Genomic DNA, 21,865 nt, shown 5'->3' with positions numbered 1-21,865 from the left:
CATTGCAATTCTGAGTCTCGCTAAAAAGTGCCATTTAAAGTTTTTGGGACCTTAATAAGCCAGAACTATGATCCCTGGTGAGAGCTATTACAATTCTAGAGCCTTTTCCTGGGCAGATTTTTGTTTTGAGTATGCAGTTCTTGAAAAATAATCTCTCCTGCACATCCCCCAGAAACTCTCTTCTTCCCTCATGTCCCATTTTGCATTATCATCTCCACAACAAGCAAACTGAGCATCTAAAGTGAGCAGAACTTCTGAGAAACAAAGCACGAGACAGACAAACAAACAACAAAAGAAAAGCAGCACAATACCTGCAGAGGGCAAAGGCCTAGACCCGGGAGACCGCTGTGTTAGGGGATAGATTGGTGTCCTGACCCTGGGACCTTTTGCGATCAGAGAATAGTAACAGGAACTGGAGGTCTGAGAATGCAGGGGACGATCTGGAGATGGAGGGTTTACCATTTCTGGTGTATTTTGACTCTCTTTGGATAGAGTTTCTGCTGCAGAGTAAGAGTAATAAAAATTCAGACATTAAGAACTAAAACCCTGGAGCATCTGTTGCTGTCAAGTTTCACTCAGAGAAGTCAAGATACATTTTTTAAACAAAACATAAAACCACTGACATCTTGTATTAGATCCTCAGGAAGTAATAGTCTAATTTCTCTCTCCTAAATACGTTTTTTCAGCTGAAACACTTACGACAAAAAACACACAACATAAAACTAATTTATGACCCACCCATGTGGCAGCTTCACTAATACTTTGTCCTGGGGCAACGACCTTGTTTTTTTACATGTCAATAAAGACCCAGGAACACCTTTGCCACTATAGTAATAAGAAAGCCTCCTGACTCCCAAGCCTTGGCTCTAACCACCTACTTAGGTATTCAGTGAAGCAATGCGTACCAGAGGGGTATATATTCTGGTGTGCCCCAACTGCCCCATGTAGACCCTACTGACATACTCGAAAAGGTATCCAGTGCCCGCTGACGTAGTTCTTTCTGAAACAGTACTAACATGCACTAGGAACCTTTTAGAAAGCATTAGCTGTGTCTACACAGGGCAGTTAGAGAGCAATGCTTTGGATCATCCTGCAATTTACACCAGTCTAGTGCACACTGCCACAGTGTGTAGACAAACCCTTACTGTCCCCTTCTGTCCATAGACTTGCACTACAGTCAAAGTCCCCATGGTATTCTTTAGCAAGATTGATTTCAATTCCACAGCAAGGCTCAAAGGGTTCTGTTGCAGCAGTCTGGGGGCAGAAAACTTGAAATTCTGTGGCAACTGTATTTAAATGAAGGATGTATATAATTTGTTTTTGATCTAAATGGCCTAGGACCTGCCTACCTGAAAAACAGTCTCTTCTTCGGCAATATTGCCACAGTTGTGATTAAGAGAGACTTGAACTGGAGCCCCAAGGTGATAGAATATTTTCAGAGAGATTCATTGTTTTGGGAGCTATCCTCACTCTAGGTCAGAACAACTAGGTTCAGTTGATCTTCAAGGTGCAATACAAGGCTTATCTGAATACTCAGGCTTTTGGGGATGTACGGCTTGAAGAGGAGAGGAATTTTATTGGAGATTGTTGGTGCATTTAGCTGTTTCAGGTTGTTTTTTATTTTTGTCAGAGGTGCCTAAAATAATAAGACAGACGCCCTTTTGTGTATGTTTTTAATATACTGCAGGTTTTTGTACTGACAACGCATAACTGCATTGTAGAAGTTGTCTGGAAGTGAAGCTGGAGGTTTTGACAGCTTGGAAGGAGGTAACTGAGGCTGTCAGCATCTGTGGAAGAGTAGGAAGCAGTCTGGAATTATGGAACAGGCATAGCAGTTAGGTGATTTTGCTAAAACTAACAGCAGTGAAATATTTACCAATATTGACATTTAAAGCATAATTTCGGTTTCAGAGTTAACACCTCTGTGACAAATGGGTCAGTTCACAACTCCCAGAGCTATTGTTTCAGGCTATCTGAAGACTGGAAGGCAATGCTGCATCAGCTTGGGTTCACGTTTCCAAGATTACCTATGCAACCATGAGTCCGAGAAACAATTTTTTAAAATAAAATCATAAGATACTGGAGCACACTTCTGCAGCACAGAGTGCATTCTGTGTCAAGTTCTATGTCCAAGAACGCACAGGACAAAAAATTCACTTTTTGGAATATCCCTCACCTGCTTACTAAAAATCAAGAGCCATGCGGTTGAAGAAAAAAAAAATATACAGAGGATTTGCCGCTAGAAAAGTATCTTAAGAAACTTGCCTGTTGGGGGTGCTGGACTATGAGCAATGGTCCTGTTCTCATCATGCTCTACAGTGCTATTGATATCTGGCTCTATGACAGGAGGTCGACATTCCATGATCTTACAAGTATAAACACAGCGCTTCCGAGCATCTGTTGTGCTCCAGTACACCCTGGAACACCTGGAAAATATTTAGAAAATAAAATAAATATTGTCACTAATATAGAGAGAGACCTCCACATTCCTGTCTTCAGTTTTCATCTTCTCAAAACTCCGGAGGCTATATGCTTCCTGTACTATTTGGAGTCATTCCAGCCAAACCCCAAGGTTCTTGAGCAGTTTTTGCTTAAGCAAGCTACCATAAGCTTCAATGGAAATTTCCCTGAATAAAGACCTATGGATCTAGCCCTTTACTGATAAGAAGTACAGTAAGATCTACTCAATGATGAAACAGTTTGTACTTACTGATAACCAATGGGGAACAGCTTGTCTTCACAGTCTGACAGATCATTCAGAATTCCTAAGCAGTCTATAGTCATTGAACCTAAACCAGAAAGAGAACAAGAAGAGTTCTAGAAGAGAGAGGAGATCAGATTCCAGCACCAAAAGACAGAACAAATGCCAAGAGACACAGGCCTTACCAATCATCATGTGGATGTTTTCTGGCTCCAGGCCACTAAGAAATTTTCTTCTCAAACTGATCCCTTCGAAGTCCACAAAAACTCTTCTAAGAACTTCAAACCCATTCTCCGGTACCACCTAGAGCAAGAAACCCCCCCCAAGCAACATATTAATTTTAAAGGAAACATTATGCATGTTTCACACAGTCTCGCTCAATGGATACGTGATTTGGTCTCTCAGATGGAGCTGTGTGGAGATTTATACAGCACTTGCCCCACCTGTTCAGAGCGCTTAGTCACATCACTAACCTCTCTTCCCCACTAGTGTGTCAGGTCCTTACTCTCATGAAGGACACATTCACCTAAACCTTTTAAGAAATAAAAATGCTGATTGCTAGTTCTCCCAAGCCTTAGACAAAAAGGGGTGTGAGTGTGTGATCTCACCTCTCCTTTGATCAAGTCGCGATGCCGCTGGCAGTACACTTTCTTATCGTCCAGAAAGACACAGTTCTTGGCTCGGGAGCACATGAAGTGATAGTTGCTTGTGCAGGAAGTGAGGCAGCAGCCTACTGTGGCGCCCGACTTTTGGCAGAACTCGCATCTCTACAAAGCCGAAGCGTGGAACAATGACAAAGACGCATTTCTGAACAAATCATCACGTCGCTATCACTTGTTTCTTTCACAGACCGAAAAAGGGGTTTAGACTTTGAATGAGCTTGTGTTAATGAAAGTCAAAAATTATACAATGAGCTATTTTGCCTAGGCTCACACCCACAAACCCATCCACAGGAGACAGAGCACACATGTGCAGGCGGGTGGAGGGGGAAACGGGGTGGGGGTGTTGTGTTTGCAGGGGAGAAAAGAAAATTCCCTGAAGAACATATTAATTTCCACCTAAACTCTGGGTCCCTCAAAATCCACAGAGATGCCATCTTGCTTACCCTTCAAGACAAGAACCACACAGGTATTCTTGAATGAAGCCTGCACAACTAAGTTGTTCATGGGCACCCCTGACCTAGAAATGGCAACTACTCTCTCCTGTGGGGCTTGCTGCTGACCAAAATACAAGCACAATTTATCACTATTTTTGAAGCTTTAATATGAAAACCATTGTTTAGGGAGAAATGATGCAATACCAAGATTTGGCCAAATTACTTCAATTGGATTTATGCAATTGCCTTCAGCCCCATTTCCTTTCTTCTAGAAAGAAAGCAGCCACTGTGTCACAATAAGAAGGTTACTCCATTTTCCAAGTCTGGTCAGAATTTAGAAAAACCTTTTGCAGAGTTTATTATGATGGCTCTCTCTGTACGTGAGAGCTCTAAAAAGTAACCAACCTACACTGGATTTTATGAATATCCTCAAATGGCAAGCAGCCATTTCGGCTTAGTCAAAAACTTATTTTGAACTAACACCCTTCAGCCCAGTTATCCTGGAATTTTGATCTAGGAATAGCATTTTTCTCTTACCCAAGCCTCACTAGAATCAAGGCAAATGGAGACAGAGATGAACCAGAAAGTCCTAACTATATATAGCCGCAGTTCTCAAACTGTGGTTCAGGTTGCAAACCCATTTTAATGGGGTTGCCAGGGCTGGTGTTAGACTTGCTGGGGCCTGGGGCTCAGGCCCAAGCCCTGTGGCTGAAGCCCAAGCCCAGGTTGTGGGGGTCAAGCTTTGGCCCCTCTGCCTGGAGCATTGGGGCTTGGCTGGGGTCAGCCTTCAATCCCCCTTTCTGCGGTCATGTAGTAATGTTTGTTGTCAGAAGGGAGTTGCAGTGCAATAAAGTTTCAGAACCCCTGATATATAGCATGCATCCGATGAAGTGAGCTGTAGCTCACGAAAGCTCATGCTCAAATAAATTGGTTAGTCTCTAAGGTGCCACAAGTACTCCTTTTCTTTTTGCGAATACAGACTAACACGGCTGTTACTCTGAAGCATGTAGTTATATATTTCATATTTTAGTGCAACATTTAGCCGTGCAATTGACATCCCTCGTCGCTGCTATTTATTTTAAAATAAAAGCCATGGTTCTAAAGTGCTGAACTCACAAAGAATTTGTTCATGGGAGATTCCCCTGAAAAATTCTGAGTCCATAAAGTGTTGCCCTCCTATTACAAGCAAATTAACCCTTTGGTCTCCAACATTTTTCCACACCAGGAGCTCACACTGCATCAGGAGGAAAAGTAGGTTTTCAAATGCCAGCCAGCCTAAGGACTAGCTGGGGAACATACTCTATGTTACAGACAGTGATAAAACTTAAAATCAGAAATCAGATTAATAATAGGAAGGGAGAGGAGGGAAAAACCCCACAAGAATTCTTTAGATGGACTCCAGTCTCAACCTTAACCAAGCCACATTTGCTTATACTCACCAACTGCTTCCCTCTGATCACAGCCATGTGTACATTTTTCAGAGACCCATCATCATCCTCAAACACTTCTGCTGACCATAAAGCACAGTTTACATGTGTCCATTCATTCTGGCCAATGTACAGGAGACGTCCAGCATCCTAAAGAAAAACATGTAATAAGTAGTTTTTCAAAGATTCCTTAGGACAGTGGTTTTTCATCTTTTCAATCTTTTTTCATTTGCAGACCCCTAAAAATTTTGACGGGATGTGTGCACTCCTTTCAAAATCTTAGACATTTCAACGAAGGTTGAAAACCACTATCCTAAGGTACAGCAATGCACAAAGGATCTCAGCAGATTTCCACTTGTACTGGATTTCAATCCACCCAAAAAGGAAGTTTAGCAAATTAGCACTAATCTCAATTTAAAAAAAGGACAGCCTAAATAGTAGTTAAGCTCCAATTTTAACCTGTTACATGCTCCATAGTTCTCAATGTGGTATTGGAAGCTGAAAAATTAAACTTTTATATCTACAGGTTTTCTTTCTGCGTCCCAGAATCAGAAATATCATCGGAAATGAGTGCAGCTCATAATTTCCCTCCATGCATTATTTGGTGAACTCATATCAAAAGGGTGACTCTTAAAATGCCAAAAAAAAAAAAAAAAAAAAAATTAAAATCTGGAATGAAAACCAAACCACTCTTGATCAGAACAAACCAGGCTTAAAGAGAAAGGCAAGCAATAATACTTTAATATTAAACTATGAACAGAGAAATCAGTCAGCATCTATCCTGTTATCAGTGGCAGCTCAAAAGTACATCCATTGTCACAGTCTGTCACTATTATAGAGAGAAAGCTGTGTAGGTACTTACGTTAGCACTGTCATCGCCATATTTCAGACAGAGTGCACACTGCCTGTTGTCTTCTACATCAGGAGGTGGATTAAGTTCAGGGCTATCCTCCCGGCTTCTATCAGAGCCTTACAGCAAAAAGAAAAAATGTTTATTGCTGGCAACTGGTTCTTAAAGAGAGAGTGGGGGAGGGAAATACTTATTTAGAAAACTTCTCAGTTTAAGAGTTTTAAGTGCACAAATGTAGAAGAGTCAAATAGCACCATATGCAGCGTTCATTACCAGCCTGAGTGTTTTAAACCAAAGAGCAGGGTCAGTAAGGCAGACCTCAGGGGCTGCATGGCTACTTTCTGGGGAGAAATGAAAATGATAGTGGCCATGGCTCAGCAGAGGAATCCCAGACAACTGTTCAGGTTAAGTTATTTTAAGGTGTTCCTTCACAGCCTCCTTTCAGGCCAGGCACTTCTATGTATTTGTCTCTTCCTGGCCCAGAAGAGGCAGGTAGAGGGACCAGTAGAATGTCAGGTCTCACACCTAGTCCCCTAATCCTCCTCATGGGCAGGGAGAGAAAAGAAGATGAAAAAAAGACAGCCACCACCCCAACGGCTGAGGCTTCCTGTGCAACAGTACCATGCTATAGGGCTGCTCCCATTACCAACTGGAACCTCCTTTGATCTTGCTTGTGGTGTCTATCCTTGCAGCTCCTGGTGTCTTTAATGGAGCCACTCTTCTTCTGCCTTTGGCACTGCTCTGCAACTTCAGGTTGCCTTCTGTATCATGTCCCTGCCACTCTCCTCCCTGCCTCCCACCCCAGCCGCCTATGTCCTGCTGCCCTCTTCTCCTCTCCCTACAGTCGGCCCGTGTGCCCAGTTTATTTGAGTGGAGCTGCCAGGATCCTGGATGTGCCTCAATCAGCTCTGGCAAAACAGCAAATATGCTGATTGCTTGATAAGGTTTGAACTTGCAAGAGATCATGAAACCATTCACAGATTGTTCAAATACACCCAAGAGTTCTCTAAAAGAATGAACATGTACAAGTCCCTATGTGGAGATAATGCAGTCTGCCCCTTGGCTCTCAAGATTTTGAAGAAGGATGGGCACACCAGGGTTTGGGCCATCTGTCCAGGGATCTGGTTTCTTACTAGAGATAGGTGGTGTCGGCGGATGCAGCGGTGTTGGTGAATCTGGTTCTCCAGGCCCTTTGGGTTTTGGAGCTGGAATGATTTTCTTCATCAAAGGGGGCTGTTCAGTGTGGTTATTCTCTTCACGCTCCTGCCACTGAGCATAATTATGGTCAAGTGAAGGGGGCAGCACTGCATTCGGCAACATCCCACTGCTGAAAACGTAAAGAGGAGTCAACTGTCAGACCTGGCTCTACCGAGTGACCAGGACACTGTAAACAACCTATAGTCTGTATCCAGTTACAGTTCCCTTCAATACTTAAAACGTGTATATGCTCTCAACTAAAATCACTACTACCAATCAGTTACATTTCAACATTTGTGTTGCTGTCGTCTGTTTCCTTCAGGGATGATATAAACACAGAATGAAGGCTATGCTAGACAGAGGGCAGCTCACACCACATCAGCACACACTAAACCAGGCTCTATATCATGCTTTTAGTCTCTCAGTTTCAGAAGCACAAAATGCATCCAATAAACCCATCTGGGAATCTGATTGTTTTTTTACTATTAAGTAACAGCATGTTTTGTTCTTTTTTGCTTTGACAGCTGACAAACTGCAGGGTGCTGATCCTGGATGCAGAACAGTTACTTACTTGCTTGTTACTTTATTTGGCTCCCAAAACCTGGATTTTTTTACACTGAACCATGGAAAAACACGCTCCATTTGCTGAAATAAAAAAATGCTAGATTAGAATATAAGAAAATATTAATGAAAAGATCCAAGAAATTCATCCAAGATCCACAGGAAATGTGCAGATCTCAGGTTAGTCAAGAAGACTTCATTAAAGTTGAGAACTCTGCCAAGGTACTACTTAGTTCCCAAGGACAGCCAACCAAAAGCTTAACCAGAAAGAAGCTAAGTACACAGAATGTGATGAACTCTTTGAATTCCAGTGGCAGCACAAACAGCTAATCTGGAAGTTTGGGAATCAATGGACAATTATTTTTTATTATTATTTATTTTTAAAAACAGATCATTACATAGAAAGCAGCATTTAAAAATAAACTATATTCCTCACCCGAATAAAGAAGGACTTGACCATGCTATTAGCTTTTTTAACTTCTGGCTGCCCTCCATCTGAATTAATGGCTGCTTGAATAATCTTCACAATATCGTCACTAAATTCCAACTACAAGAAAACACACAGTTCATATCAGCATGTTACCCTCTTCTGCACACCTGCGACATCTCCAAATCCTTAGTCCACACGGTAAGCCCGCACTGAATGGGATGCTGCTCCTCAAAAGGTCAGATCCTGCCCCCTTTACACCTCAAGTCGCACACTGATTTGAGAACTGACTGGTGAGGTTGCTTCTAAGTGATGCGGAACATTCCCTCACCCAACACCGAGAGAAGCAAAATCAAAGTGTTTTATACAGTGTCTTCGTCAAGTTTTGCGGTTATTTTAAAGACACACAGCATGTGGTTGCAGTGGAAATAGAACATACGTTCAAAGGCAAGACTATCTTAAAATGAAAAAGCTTCTGAAAAAAATAAAATTGGTAAGATTAACACATTATTCAATGCTGGTTCCCTACAGAGCAAGCTGATTCAGTTACATTATCATTTGTACATATACTGCTCCCAAAACTTTCTTCTTTCCAGATATGAATAATTAATTTCCAGAGAACTCAGGTGAAAGCAAAATCAATGAAGTCACTGGACTACATATATTTAGTTAGAAGTAACACACAAAGGTATCCTCTCCTGTTTTCTTGGCTATAGATTTTTCCACCAGCAACTGTAACAATTGTAACCAAATGCCTTCTCAGTGTAAAAGAACATGTAACAAAATGGTGTAAATTTAATATTTTAAAGGCTTCCCTTTAATATTATTTAATATTTAATATTTTTTAAAGTTCCCTTGTTCAATAAAGATAGGACTTAGGCATTCTATGAGCTACTTCACAACAGATGGTGTTATCGTCACCAGAAAAGGGTATTTATTATAACTGAGCAATTGTAACAAGAAGGAGATGTTACCCCCTAACTTTGACATACCACGGAAGCGTAACCTCCTTGATCCATTTTTCTTTTCACTCCTTCCAGGTCCAGAGGCTGCTGCTCCTCCTGCTTGCTGACCTCTGTTAGAACAGGAGGATCTGGACCTTCAGGAGAACTTCTGGATGGGATACTCTCTTCTGTCTCAGGATTTAAATCAGGTGGCTTGGCTGCCTGTTAACATTAAAAGGAAAAGGTCAAACATTCTATATTCAGCGTTATATTGAGTGTAAGTCACACTTAAACACGCTAACTTTTTCTTGCAGAAATAAAGATAGGGTGACAAAACAGTCACATGTTAGTAGTAAGATCAGTAGGCTCAAATGGACAAAGCTCTGCGTCCCCCTCAAAAAAATAAATGGGGAAAATGTCTCTTTTTAAACTGATTCCTTCTGCTGACTTCTACCCTTACTCCTCATTCAGACATGGTCACCAAATTCTATAAAACAATTCACCGAAGAACTAAAATGTTGTGCAATCTACAATAATAATTCCCTTTGCTATTTCACGGTCAATCTTTATTCTTGCCCCTCGCTCACACCCTCCTGTTTATTATCTCTTTCTGTTTTGTGTCTAATTTAGACTCCTTCTTAAGGCATTAACCTATCATTTTTATCCAAAATAACATGCTCACCTATTGTGCTGTACAAAATAACTTTCTGGCAAGCTGCCAAAGTTTTGGACCAATTTTCAGACCATTCAGAAATGCAGCCACACAAATACATGCCTGCGGAACACCACTGCCTTCACATAATACTTTGTACTTGTACAGTGCTGTTCCTCAAAGTGATTTATAAACATTAATTAAGCCTATCGTCATCCTGTGTGGTAAGTAAACATACTCCATTTTACAGAAGGATAAAATGAGGCAGAATGGAGAAGGCACTTATCCTGGGTTGCACAGTGGCAGAGTAGGGAATACAAAACAAGAGACCTAAACTCCCACTGCCCTATAATGTAGTTCCACAGTGTCACTTCACCAGGAAATGATAAGCATATGTGGGAAGTTTTGATATTTTATTATCCCATTATTGCAGTTCAACTGTAATGGGCACGAAAGGGAGACTATCCCAGAACTGTGGCAAAAAAACACGCACACATGATGATGTCTGGACAGGAAAGCAAAATCATTCAGCAGCAGAGCTTAAAATGAATACATTCCAATATTTCACTGCTGAATTTAAGCAGCAACAAGCCCCAATTCATAAAAGCCAGCTTTGTGAACTACACAGGGGTAATTCTCCTGCACGTCTGCAAGCATTTTTACAATTTATTACACTTCCTAGCATGGGCGCAAGTAGCAGCTTGTTCACATGCAAAGGGGGGTGATCAGCGGTGGGAACACAAATTCATTTCCCCAAGTCTGACAACTTCTTACAAGCATAAAGTCTCCACCCTCAGTGAGAGGCATTGTTGCTGCTGAAGTCCCAAATTCCCCCTCTCCCTAAAACACCACTTGTCCTACACTAATTTAAAGATTACATATCCTTCATGTCTACCTATGTAGATTACCATATAAAATAAAAACGTTATTACATATACTGTGGTTTATCAAGTATAATGAATCAACTTCCCAAAGAAGACATGTAGCAACAGTAGAACCCAATCCAAAGATGGGCAACTCATAAAATTGTGCTCCACACAGAGGTGAACCCACCTGTCTGTAACGTAGTAAGTGACTGGTAGTCCTGGAATTTAACAAGGCTGTTAAAACCTGCTTCAAAGAAACTTGCAGCTCCTTTTCCAGTGCCAGCCGCCATTCGGCAGGGTGCTGCTCTGTGCAGTTAATGCAGGTGTATGCCACACTCTCAGGAAGATTAGAGAGGATTTCATACATCTCATCTGGAGACAAAAAAAATATAACAAACATAACCCGAGCTGCGTAACTAGAGGAGGGGTAAAGGGAGAGGCCAAAATATATATATATAAATAAAGGACCCACTCTATATACCACACTTACTTTGTCTAGACATACCCCAGTCTTTCCCATCAACAATCAATGGAGCTAGGCTGTTCTCAGTGGTAGCAGATGACAGAACAAGGAGCAATGGTCTCAAGTTGCAGTGGGGGAGGTCTAGGTTGGACATTAGGAAAAACTATTTCACTAGGAGGGTGGTGAAGCATTGGAATGGGTTACCTAGGGAGGTGGTGAAATCTCCATCCTTAGAGGTTTTTAAGGCCCGGCTTGACAAAGGCATAGCTGGGATGATTTAGTTGGGGTTGGTCCTGCTTTGAGCAGGGGGTTGGACTACTAGATGACCTTCTGAGGTCTCTTCCAACCTTAATATTCTATGATCTTTGCACAGAGGGTAACTGTGAAACTCAGCTATGGTGCTAATACGTTAGGTAGCTTGTGAAGCAGGATATCAAAATTTGCGGAAAACTGTCAGTATCAAACATGGGTTCAACTGTAGGAAGATCAGTATTTTTCTTAAAATACTGCCCACAAGACACAGTGGCTTAATTCAACAGACACTCCAGTAGTGACAAATGTCTAAAATTTGATCCCTTTAGTCTAGTGGCAACACCCATGCATTAAAAGTTTCCATATATCCATATTACTTGCCCAGGGACCAAGGGAAGCCTGCTGAGTAGTGAAGACAGTTTGCCTCACCTGAAAGATTTTCACATTTGGAGTGGACCCAGCGATCACACTTCCCACACTGCATCATCTTACTCTCATAGTCATCGTCATCATAGCACTTGTCACAGAGTGGGCAGAAGTTTCCTGTAAATAAGCCAGGACCTTCAATCATCATTCCAGCTGCTGCATACACATCACAAAGGCTGGCTGGCTACTTACTATATTGCTGAGAAGCAAACCCACTGAAACCTCCCGCCCAAATGCAAACTGCTGCTACTTCTACCCTTACAACACACAGAAAAAATAAGAATGCCTACAAAAATAAACTACAATCCATGTGGGTCTTACAATTCCACTATAAGGAGGCACTTCATTTTTACCTTTATTGTAAGACTTGTAACAAAATAAAAGACTGACCAGATAGCTTTGTAGGGAAAAGTGAGAATGAGAAAAAGATATACTTCTACAGGCAAAATAAAACAGAAAAACCTATCCTGCTAATCTGGAGAGTGGGATAAACTCAATTTCCCACCAGGGGTCTAGTCATTTACCCCTCCCCATATCATCCATACCCCTTAGATTCAGATCCTGAACTAACACGGGAGACTGAGGAGGAGGAGGAGGTCACCTAACCCAAAGTATTTGTTTTTTAGGCTATGTCTACACTGCAGCCCATGCCAGCAAAACTTATGTTGCTCAGAGGTGTGAATATGACATCCCCATGAGCGACATAAATTACACCAGCATAAGCACTCATGTGCACAGCACTATGCTGGCAGGAGAGCGTCTCCTGCTGACATAGCTTATGCCGCTCGTGGAGGTAGTTTTTTTTTATGACAACGGGAGAGCTCTCTTCCATCGGCATAGAGCATCTTCACCGCATGCGTTGCCCTGGCACAGCTGTACCAGTTCCGCTGCACCTATGCAGTGCTGTACGTAGGGTCACGGCCTGATTTATTTGTACCCTCTTCTCCACTCCTGTAAGGATCTTTAGTTTAGACAACAGTTCTGAAATAAACCTTGCAACAATTTATAGTGCTTATTATATGGAAGTCCCAAACTCGGTCACTAAGAGGCAGTGTTGACTTTTCTTTGCTAACCACTGGAAAAAGCAACCCTGCTTTCCCTGATTTCCCACACCAAAAGCTTCCTTGGTTTATGATTTCACGGATTCTTGGCCATGACACTGGGGTGGCACACTACAGCTTGGAATCAGCAACACTGCTCAGCTGCCTCATAGGCCATCACTTCGTTCTGTGATAACGTTTCCCTACAATGGTTGTGATCCCCTTGAGAATAGCTTCAAACTATAGTCACCGTAAACAATGTTGCAACCTCAGCCGTTCTGTACCTTTAGCAAAGAGTTTGGCACAATCATGACACAGTGAGAAGTCATGAGACCACTGTGCATCCCATCCTTTGCCTGGAGTTGTTGAACCACAGCTCTTGCAGCGAACACATTTGGTACAGATCTGTAAGAGGGGACACAGAGATTTGACAGGAGTTAGCATCTTTGCTATCTTTTGACGGTTCTAAAGATCCATTTCGCAATTTTTATTATTTAACAGCGGGGGGATGTGTGTATAAAATCCCATATATATGCATCTTTGGGTCCATGTTCTATGGCTAGGCATTTCCCTCACTTCAGACAACTTCGGTAGCAGAGAAGATGCTTCCCTCCTTATGGTAAAATGCTGACCATGCAACAGAAAATATGCTTCAGTCTAGCACTTTTGCCATTAGAAATTGTGGTACAATTAATCTCAAACCTCTCTTTAATTTGAAAAAAAAAAAAAACCATGGTTTTGGCAAGTACAAAATTCTTAAGACATTCTGTACAACCTCTTGTTTTAGATGAGGGGCTAATGTAGAAAGTTGACAAAGCCATAGGTATAGCAGCATAAAACACTTTTATTTATATTACAGTAGTATCCAAAATGTGCTAGCCACTGTACAGAGGAATACAGTCCCTTCCCCAAAGAGCTAACAACCTGAAATACAAGAAACAGTCTAGCACATTAATCCCATTCACACCCATCACCATACCAGTGTCCACTGACAGTAACGTCAGAATGGAAACTTATGTGTTTACTTACTAATATAAGGGAATTCCCTGGCCCCTGTGCACTCATTATGAATCCTCTCGAGCAAACTAAGGCTAAAAGACAGGTGTCTCCTACAAAAGGTTTTTTCCTCACCTTACCTGATCACTCTCGTTACAGTGCGTATGGTAACACCCATTGTTTCATGTTCTCTGTGTATATAAATCTCTCCACTGTATTTTCCACTGAATGCATCTGATGAAGTGAGCTGTAGCTCACGAAAGCTTATGCTCATATAAATTGGTTAGTCTCTAAGGTGCCACAAGTCCTCCTTTTCTTTTTGTGTCTCCTCTTGTATCCCTGCCCTTCTTCATTCACACAGTGCTAGAGAGTTCATTCACCATGAGAACATTCAAAAGCCAGCCTTTAATAATAAAACTTTTTCCAAATTTACCTTCTAAAACAGTAAGCATCCTTTAATAGGATATACATAGAATTTTTAATTCTGTCATAGTGTAAGAAACCCTGTCATGTATAAAAGATCTGCAGATTGAATAGCTTGAGCTTTGGCTGGTAGTTCCTAAGGAACATAAGTCAAGCAGAGCAAACTCACCCAAACTTTCTTTTTCTTGGTGGGTTTTGTTGGGTAGTTTGGTCCCAGGCACTCAGGGTGATAGCTGTTTCGGCACTTATTACACTCCAACAACTGCTACAGAAATGCAAAAATCCATTTTACACTAGATTCAATATTCAGTGTTCCAGGAATAGGTCATATGTAAGTTAGTCAATCTGAATTCACCAGAATGACAATACTATACTATCACATGCACTGAAAGGTTCTTTATCCCAATACTAAGCCCACAAAACATCCAGTCCTATGCTAAATGATTTAGATAAATTAAGCTAAACAGAGTTCCTGGAAGTAGTGAACTGATTGGCAAAGAAAACAGCATTCTCAAAATGGTCACATTTGTTATTCTTAGTACCTTTGTGGCCTGGTGCTGTCTCCCACATACATGACAGAACTTGCAACGACGACAGCACCAGTTTTCCAACTGGTCCTCCAGAGGGCGCTCACTCTCTTCTAAACAGAACTTGTGGAAAGGCTCACAACAGACCTGACAATACACAAACTACAAGGGGGAAAAACATCAGCATGTCAAGCGCTTTGTTGACTTCTCAACCAAACCCAACTGCTCCCTATTCTGTTTCTAATTCTGGTTTAGAATTCACAGAACAAGTATTTGCATTGAAATATTTTACACTGGAATTCACACACATAAACCACTTTATGACAGGTTTCAGAGTAACAGCCGTGTTAGTCTGTATTCGCAAAAAGAAAAGGAGTACTTGTGGCACCTTAGAGACTAACCAATTTATTTGAGCATGAGCTTTCGTGAGCTACAGCTCACTTCATAAATTGGTTAGTCTCTAAGGTGCCACAAGTACTCCTTTTCTTTTTATAAACCACTTTAAGCACCCATGTCGCAGTTGTAATGGCACTGTTAAACAGAATACCAATTGAAATTTATTAAATATTTTGGATGTTTTTCTATATTTTCATATATATTGTATTCTGTGTTGTAACTGAAATCAAAGTGTATATTTTTTATTATAAATATTTGTATAAAAAGAAATAGTATTTTTCAATTCACCTCATACAAGTTGATACTAAACTGGGAGGAGTGGTAGATACGCTGGAGGGGAGGGATAGGATACAGAAGGACCTAGACAAATTGGAGGATTGGGCCAAAAGAATTCTGATGAGGTTCAATAAGGATAAGTGCAGGGTCCTGCACTTAGGATGGAAGAACCCAATGCACAGCTACAGACTAGGGACCGAATGGCTAGGCAGCAGTTCTGCGGAAAAGGACCTGGGGTGACAGTGGACGAGAAGCTGGATATGAGTCAGCAGTGTGCCCTTGTTGCCAAGAAGGCCAATGGCATTTTGGGATGTATAAGTAGGGGCATAGCGAGCAGATCGAGGGACGTGATCGTTCCCCTCTATTCGACATTGGTGAGGCCTCATCTGGAGTCCTGTGTCCAGTTTTGGGCCCCACACTACAAGAAGGATGTGGATAAATTGGAGAGAGGCCAGCAAAGGGCAACAAAAATGATTAGGGGACTGGAACACATGACTTATGAGGAGAGGCTGAGGGAGCTGGGATTGTTTAGCCTGCAGAAGAGAAGAATGAGGGGAGATTTGATAGCTGCTTTCAACTACCTGAAAGGGGGTTCCAAAGAGGATGGCTCTAGACTGTTCTCAATGGTAGCAGATGACAGAACGAGGAGTAATGGTCTCAAGTTGCAGTGGGGGAGGTTTAGATTGGATATTAGGAAAAACTTTTTCACTAAGAGGGTGGTGAAACACTGGAATGCGTTACCTAGGGAGGTGGTAGAATCTCCTTCCTTAGAGGTTTTTAAGGTCAGGCTTGACAAAGCCCTGGCTGGGATGATTTAACTGGGAATTGGTCCTGCTTCGAGCAGGGGGTTGGACTAGATGACCTTCTGGGGTCCCTTCCAACCCTGATATTCTATGATTCTAACTACTGTAGTGCAATTTCTTTGTCAGGAAACTGCAACTTACAAATGTAGTTTGTTTGTTTGGTTTTTTTTGTTAAAAACTTCAGAGCCTACAAGTCCACTCAGTCCTACTTCTTGTTCAGCCAATCACTAATACAAATAAGTTTGTTTACATTTGCAGGAGATAATGCTGCCCTCTTCTGATTTACAGTGTCACCAGAAAATGGAGAATAGGCATTTGCAAGGCACTTTTGTAGCTGGCATTGCAAGGTATTTACGTGCCAGATATGCTAAACATTTGTATGCCCCTTCATGCTTTGGCCACCATTCCAGAGGACATGTTTCCGTGCTGATGATGCTCGTTAAACAAATAATGCATTAATTAGATTTGTGACTGAACTCCTTGGGGGAGAATTGTATGTCCCCTGCTCTGTTTTACCCGCTTCTGCGTATATTTCATGTTACAGCAGTCTCAAATGATGACCCAGCACATGTTCATTTTAAGAACACTTTCACTGCAGATTTGACAAAAGGCAAAGAAGGTACCAAAGTGAAATTTCTAAAGATAGCTACAGCACTCGACCCAAGGTTTAAGAATCTGAAGTGCCTTCCAAAATCTGAGAGGGACGAGGGGTGGAGCATGCTTTCAAAAGTCTGAAAAGACCAACACTCCAATGAGGAAACTACAGAACCCAAACCAGCAAAAAAGAAAATCAACCTTCTACTGGTGGCATCTGACTCAAATAATGAAAATGAACATGCATCGGTCCACACTGCTTTGAATTGTTATCAAGCAGAACCCATGATCAGCATGGACAGATGTCCCCTGGAATGATGGTTGAAGCATGAAGGGACATATGAATCTTTACCACATCTGGCACGTAAATATCTTGCAACGCCAGCTACAAGAGTGCCATCTGAACGCTTGTTCTCACTTTCAGATGACATTGTAAACAGTAAGCAGGTAGCATTATCTCCTGCAAATGTAAACTAACTTGTTTGTCTGAGCAATTGGCTGAACAAGAAGTAGGACTGCGTGGACTTGCAGGCTCTAAAATTTTACATTGCAGAAAAAAAAACTGCATTCAAAAATAAAACAGTTTTAATTCTACATTTGTAAGTTCAACTTTCATGATGAAGAGATTGCACTACAGTACTTGTATGAGGTGAACTGAAAAATACTATTTTTTTTTTACAGTGAAAATATTTGTAATCGAAAATAAATATAAAGTGAGCACTGTACACTTTGTATTCTGTGTTGTAACTGAAGTCAATACATTTGAAAATGTAGAAAACTTTTAAAAATACTTAAATAAATGGTATTCTATTATTGTTGTTTAACAGCGCAAGTTATTGCACGATTAATTTTTGTTGTCGTTTGACAGCCCTACTCAGAAGTTTCAACTGGTGCCCTGTTGTGTCTAGGTGGTCACAAAGCACGACAGGCATTTTTTCAGGGACAAACATATCCCCTACTGCATGCAACCTTGAACAGGCTGAGATACCTGTGAGGCAAAATTTTCAAAAGCATCTAAGTCTCACTGACTTTCAATGAGATTTGTGTTCCTAAGCCATGTTTGAAAACGGGACTTAGGTGTTTTTAAAAACGTTACCCTAATACCTAACATAGATCAGATCACTTCTTTTGGAGGACTACAGAACTCTTCAAACAGTAGCTGATTTTGTATACCCTGTGTTTAGATACTGTGGGACACAACGGGGTTAGCAAAGGATGGAGTTACAGCTTCTAGCCTGAATTTCCTCATTTTACATGATTTCACAAAAAAGGAAATGCATACACAATTGCTGAATACTTTGGTGCCTGTAAACATTCTAAGATCAACAGCAGAACAAGATGCTTTACCTCCACGTGTCCACTGCTGGCACAGAGAAAGCAGACCACTCTGGGAGTGATAGGTACCGAGGTCAGAATGCCTAACCCACCCATCTCCCAAACGTTCTCCACTTCACAATCCTCCTGAAAGCACAAAAGGGTACATCAAGCACAAAAGAAAAATGCACCAATAGGAAAAAAGTATAGCACAACATTTGCACAACTGCTGTTAGTCAGCGTACCTAAGCAGCTTCAGTTTCAAAACATTTAAAAACTTATACCTTAGGTCCAAGTAATATAACATAAATTAAAAACAGAAATCACATCTTACTAATTCTTGCTAATGAGTGGACCCACTGTAACTGACAGATTTGTGTATTAGTAAGTGAATATAAGAACAACATATCACAAGGTGTACTTTATACACTAATATTCACAATTCTGTTTTAATTAATCTGACCATACTTCACAGTTTACTGTAATATATTTTATAAAAGTATGAAGTCTAAGTAATATAAAAGACCTCAGTACACCCTCTGCTTTTAAAACTTTTCTTGAGGGGCTTGAGAAGAGAGACCACCACTCCCAGGGTGGATTAGGAAAGTGATGATTATGTTATATAAGTGACTAATGTAAAAAAAAGATGCAAAATTCAACTGTTAAACTCCCAAACATATCCCAGTGCTGCTGTGAATAACACAGGATTAACAGAATATCCAAATTCTCTTGACTCAAGTAGCTGTCGTGGTTTTACAGTTCCACCTTGATGAAATTACTTCCTTGACAATGTTACTCCTGTCCATCCATTCTTGCTCTCAGATTGAGAATTACTGTTTAAAGTTCTAATACTCTCTTCATCCAACACTGATGTTGTAATAAAGAAGATGGAAAAATTTCCAACAGCAGAAAAACTTTTCAGAGAGATACTGAGGTTCCTATTGATACCATCTTAGGATAGAGCATACCACAGTACATCACTAACTTAAAAAGTCAAGAATAGTATTCCTGAGGGAAAAAACAGCTCCAATGTTTATTTTACAGCCAATTACACTCAAAATATTTCTATAATAATTTGACCCCTTTACCTTGAAGTCCACTCTGATCCTGTGGACTCCATCCGTAGGTGCCTTTTGCTTGGAACTGCTTCCATTTGACAGAGTACTGAGCAAATTTAGTGTGCTGTTCTCTGGCTTGTTGACTGGAGGAGGTTTTTCCTAAAGATGAAAGAAAAGACATTTGCATTTATTCCAACCCCAAATAACTATTTTAAGAAAGGACTGACCAGAGTAAACAAATCTTTGATAATTCTTATACAAAGAGACTGAGTGCATCTCAGAACTAAGGTTCTTACAGAAAGTGGAAGCAGATGATCAGTTTTGCAAACCCTTTTTAGAGCACTTTATACCCAGAATTATGCTTGTTGTAATGCTGATATTTAACTTACTATGGTGTGGCAGCTCTGTGGGTAATCAATGTCTACACAAATTTTTCCATTTTTTTTTTTTAATGGAATTAAAAAATGGGCAGTTTCGTTTGTTTTTCAAAGGAAACATCACGCTTGTTTTTAAAAATTAAAATTGTTCATATTTTGTTAGTTAAAATGGAACTCATTTTTGCAGTTACTTAGATTTCTTAGTCAAACAAGTTGACATGCAACAATTATGTCTTAAATGCATGTCATGTCTTTTGCGGACGTCATACGATGGAGGTAGGAGGAGCCTTTTACATCTGTAAGGCTTGTCTGGAGGGTAAGAAGCCGCAAACTCTGCCCTTGGGACACGTAATGGAAACTTCTTCCTTTAAAAGTGTCTAAAAGGATCCAGAAACATGATAGCAATCAAATTGAAGTCTGTTTTAGATTGACATTCCAGGGGTAAGAAACTGAATTTAATTCTGGTTGGGTTTAATTCTAAAAATGCTGTTCACAGTAATAACTTTACCTAATCATGAAAAGCCCACAACAAGGTAAGTTAGGGTTGCACACCAGTATTTGACAATAGAAAATAAGTTTGAAATTCTTGTAATTTGCTGAATATGTAGTAAAAAAAATAATCTCACCTTTTCTTTTGGTTTCTGTTTCACAGGGAAACTTGGACGGGGAGTAACTTTCTTCTGTTTGCTTTGCTCTATGCCTAGGGAAGGAAAGAAAAATGACATATTTAGATCTTGGAATGAATAACCACTTCCAGGAAACAGAAGAGAAATAATGCACTTGAAGAAAAGATATTTTAGGTCTTGCTCCCTGATCTGCCCAATCTTTACTCCCAACTGCTCCCTTATCTCTTTTTAGTGACTAGACACCACCATTTATGCTTTAAGCAGCCTCCTAAACAACACAGCAAACATGCACTCCCCACAAAACACTCCTGAAAACCCACCTGATTCCCCAGAGCATAACATATGCAATGCTGACACACTGCCCCAAAACTGCCCATATAGTAACAGTCCATATCTGTTAGACTACACTTTTTCAGGTAGGGATTCTCTTCTTTGTTTAGCACATTCACTCTACTGTGATGTGCCACTTATGGATAATAACAAAAGTTTAACTAAACACTATAAAACTCTGTTTTAAGGTTACCAGGGTTTGAATGGGAAACTCAAACATAAAGATAAGACATCCTTATCCCTTCCTACACACATATTAAGTTTAATGTAAAGAAATTCAATTTAAATAACAAACATCTCCCAAAACATTTTAGAGTGATACCACCAGTATATAAAATATTTTCCAGTTTTATACTGTTCAATGATGTTTAATATTCAATATACAAGACTCTCAGTTGTTACAAAATAATCTAGTTTTTAGTTTGTTTTTGAACAAGTGACTGATTATTTTCATTACATTTGTTCATTTACCTAATTCTGGTTGGGGTGTCTGTTTTTTCTTGGGCTCGCTAGGGATGGTTTTAGGTACTTCTTTTTTCAGTGGTCCTGAGCTAGGCGGCTGACAAAGGGGAACTTGCAATGGCTGGGGTGCCTGTTTGCCAGTTTTTCTGGCACCAGAAGCAGTGACCTGTTTGGACTCCAACACTGGGACAGATGTATTTCCCTCTTCATTCTTCTCCTCACTTGGCTTTCGGGCAGGTTCACTGCTCTTCTTCAAGGCATTATCTTCTTTTGCTAAAACAGTCTGAGGAGCTGGTTTCTGTCCAGAATCCACTTGGTTCTTCCCAGAATGGCTCTCTTTCTTTTCACTGGTCTTGGATTTCTTCTCTTTCTTTTTCACAACTATGAAACAAAAGGTAGGAAGTAAATTATCAGTTTTCACAATGGAGAGAAGTAAACAGCAGGATCCCTGAAGGATTTGTACTGGGACCTGTCGGGTTCAACATATTCATTAATGGTCTGGAAAAGGGGGTGAATGGTGATTTGACAAAATTTGTAGGCTATAAAAAATTATTAAAGATTGTTAAGTCCAAAGCTGATTGTGAGGAATTACAGAGGGATCTCACAAAACTGGGTAACAAACTGTCAAATTAAATTCAACATTGATAAGTGCAACGTAATGCACGTTGGAAAAAATTATCCCAAAAATACATATACAATGAGGAGTTCTAAATTAGCTGTTACAAGCCATGAAAGATCTTGGAGTCACTGTGGATAGTTCTTTGAGAACAGCTCAATGTGC

General features: G+C 40.6%; 1 protein-coding gene across 6 annotated transcripts in view; it reads right to left on the bottom strand.

Moving 5' to 3' along the window:
• The window catches only part of KMT2A (lysine methyltransferase 2A), an 83,684-nt gene that overhangs the window by 19,343 nt on the left and 42,476 nt on the right, over window positions 1-21,865 (bottom strand). For 2 of the 6 annotated variants that reach the window (XM_073320939.2, XM_073320942.2), the window contains exons 7-27: window positions 21,094-21,465; window positions 20,293-20,366; window positions 19,320-19,448; window positions 18,265-18,378; window positions 14,864-15,010; window positions 14,491-14,586; window positions 13,187-13,307; window positions 11,866-11,979; window positions 11,212-11,325; window positions 10,909-11,093; window positions 9,252-9,425; window positions 8,269-8,379; window positions 7,843-7,916; window positions 7,208-7,401; window positions 6,087-6,193; window positions 5,237-5,374; window positions 3,310-3,468; window positions 2,887-3,004; window positions 2,711-2,789; window positions 2,266-2,426; window positions 312-500 (exon numbers count right to left, since the gene is read on the bottom strand). In XM_073320939.2, the coding sequence (XP_073177040.2) occupies window positions 312-500; window positions 2,266-2,426; window positions 2,711-2,789; window positions 2,887-3,004; window positions 3,310-3,468; window positions 5,237-5,374; window positions 6,087-6,193; window positions 7,208-7,401; window positions 7,843-7,916; window positions 8,269-8,379; window positions 9,252-9,425; window positions 10,909-11,093; window positions 11,212-11,325; window positions 11,866-11,979; window positions 13,187-13,307; window positions 14,491-14,586; window positions 14,864-15,010; window positions 18,265-18,378; window positions 19,320-19,448; window positions 20,293-20,366; window positions 21,094-21,465 (2,970 nt within the window). The remainder of the gene's footprint in view (window positions 1-311; window positions 501-2,265; window positions 2,427-2,710; window positions 2,790-2,886; window positions 3,005-3,309; window positions 3,469-5,236; window positions 5,375-6,086; window positions 6,194-7,207; window positions 7,402-7,842; window positions 7,917-8,268; window positions 8,380-9,251; window positions 9,426-10,908; window positions 11,094-11,211; window positions 11,326-11,865; window positions 11,980-13,186; window positions 13,308-14,490; window positions 14,587-14,863; window positions 15,011-18,264; window positions 18,379-19,319; window positions 19,449-20,292; window positions 20,367-21,093; window positions 21,466-21,865) is intronic. The other 4 variants (XM_073320940.2, XM_073320941.2, XM_073320943.2 and 1 more) reach the window with 4 other exon arrangements.

Source organism: Lepidochelys kempii, chromosome 22 (genome assembly GCF_965140285.1).
Source record: "Lepidochelys kempii isolate rLepKem1 chromosome 22, rLepKem1.hap1, whole genome shotgun sequence".
NCBI classification, from domain to species: domain Eukaryota; kingdom Metazoa; phylum Chordata; order Testudines; family Cheloniidae; genus Lepidochelys; species Lepidochelys kempii.
The sequence above is the reverse complement of the archived record's forward strand: the minus strand, read 5'-3'. Positions and strand labels throughout refer to the sequence as shown.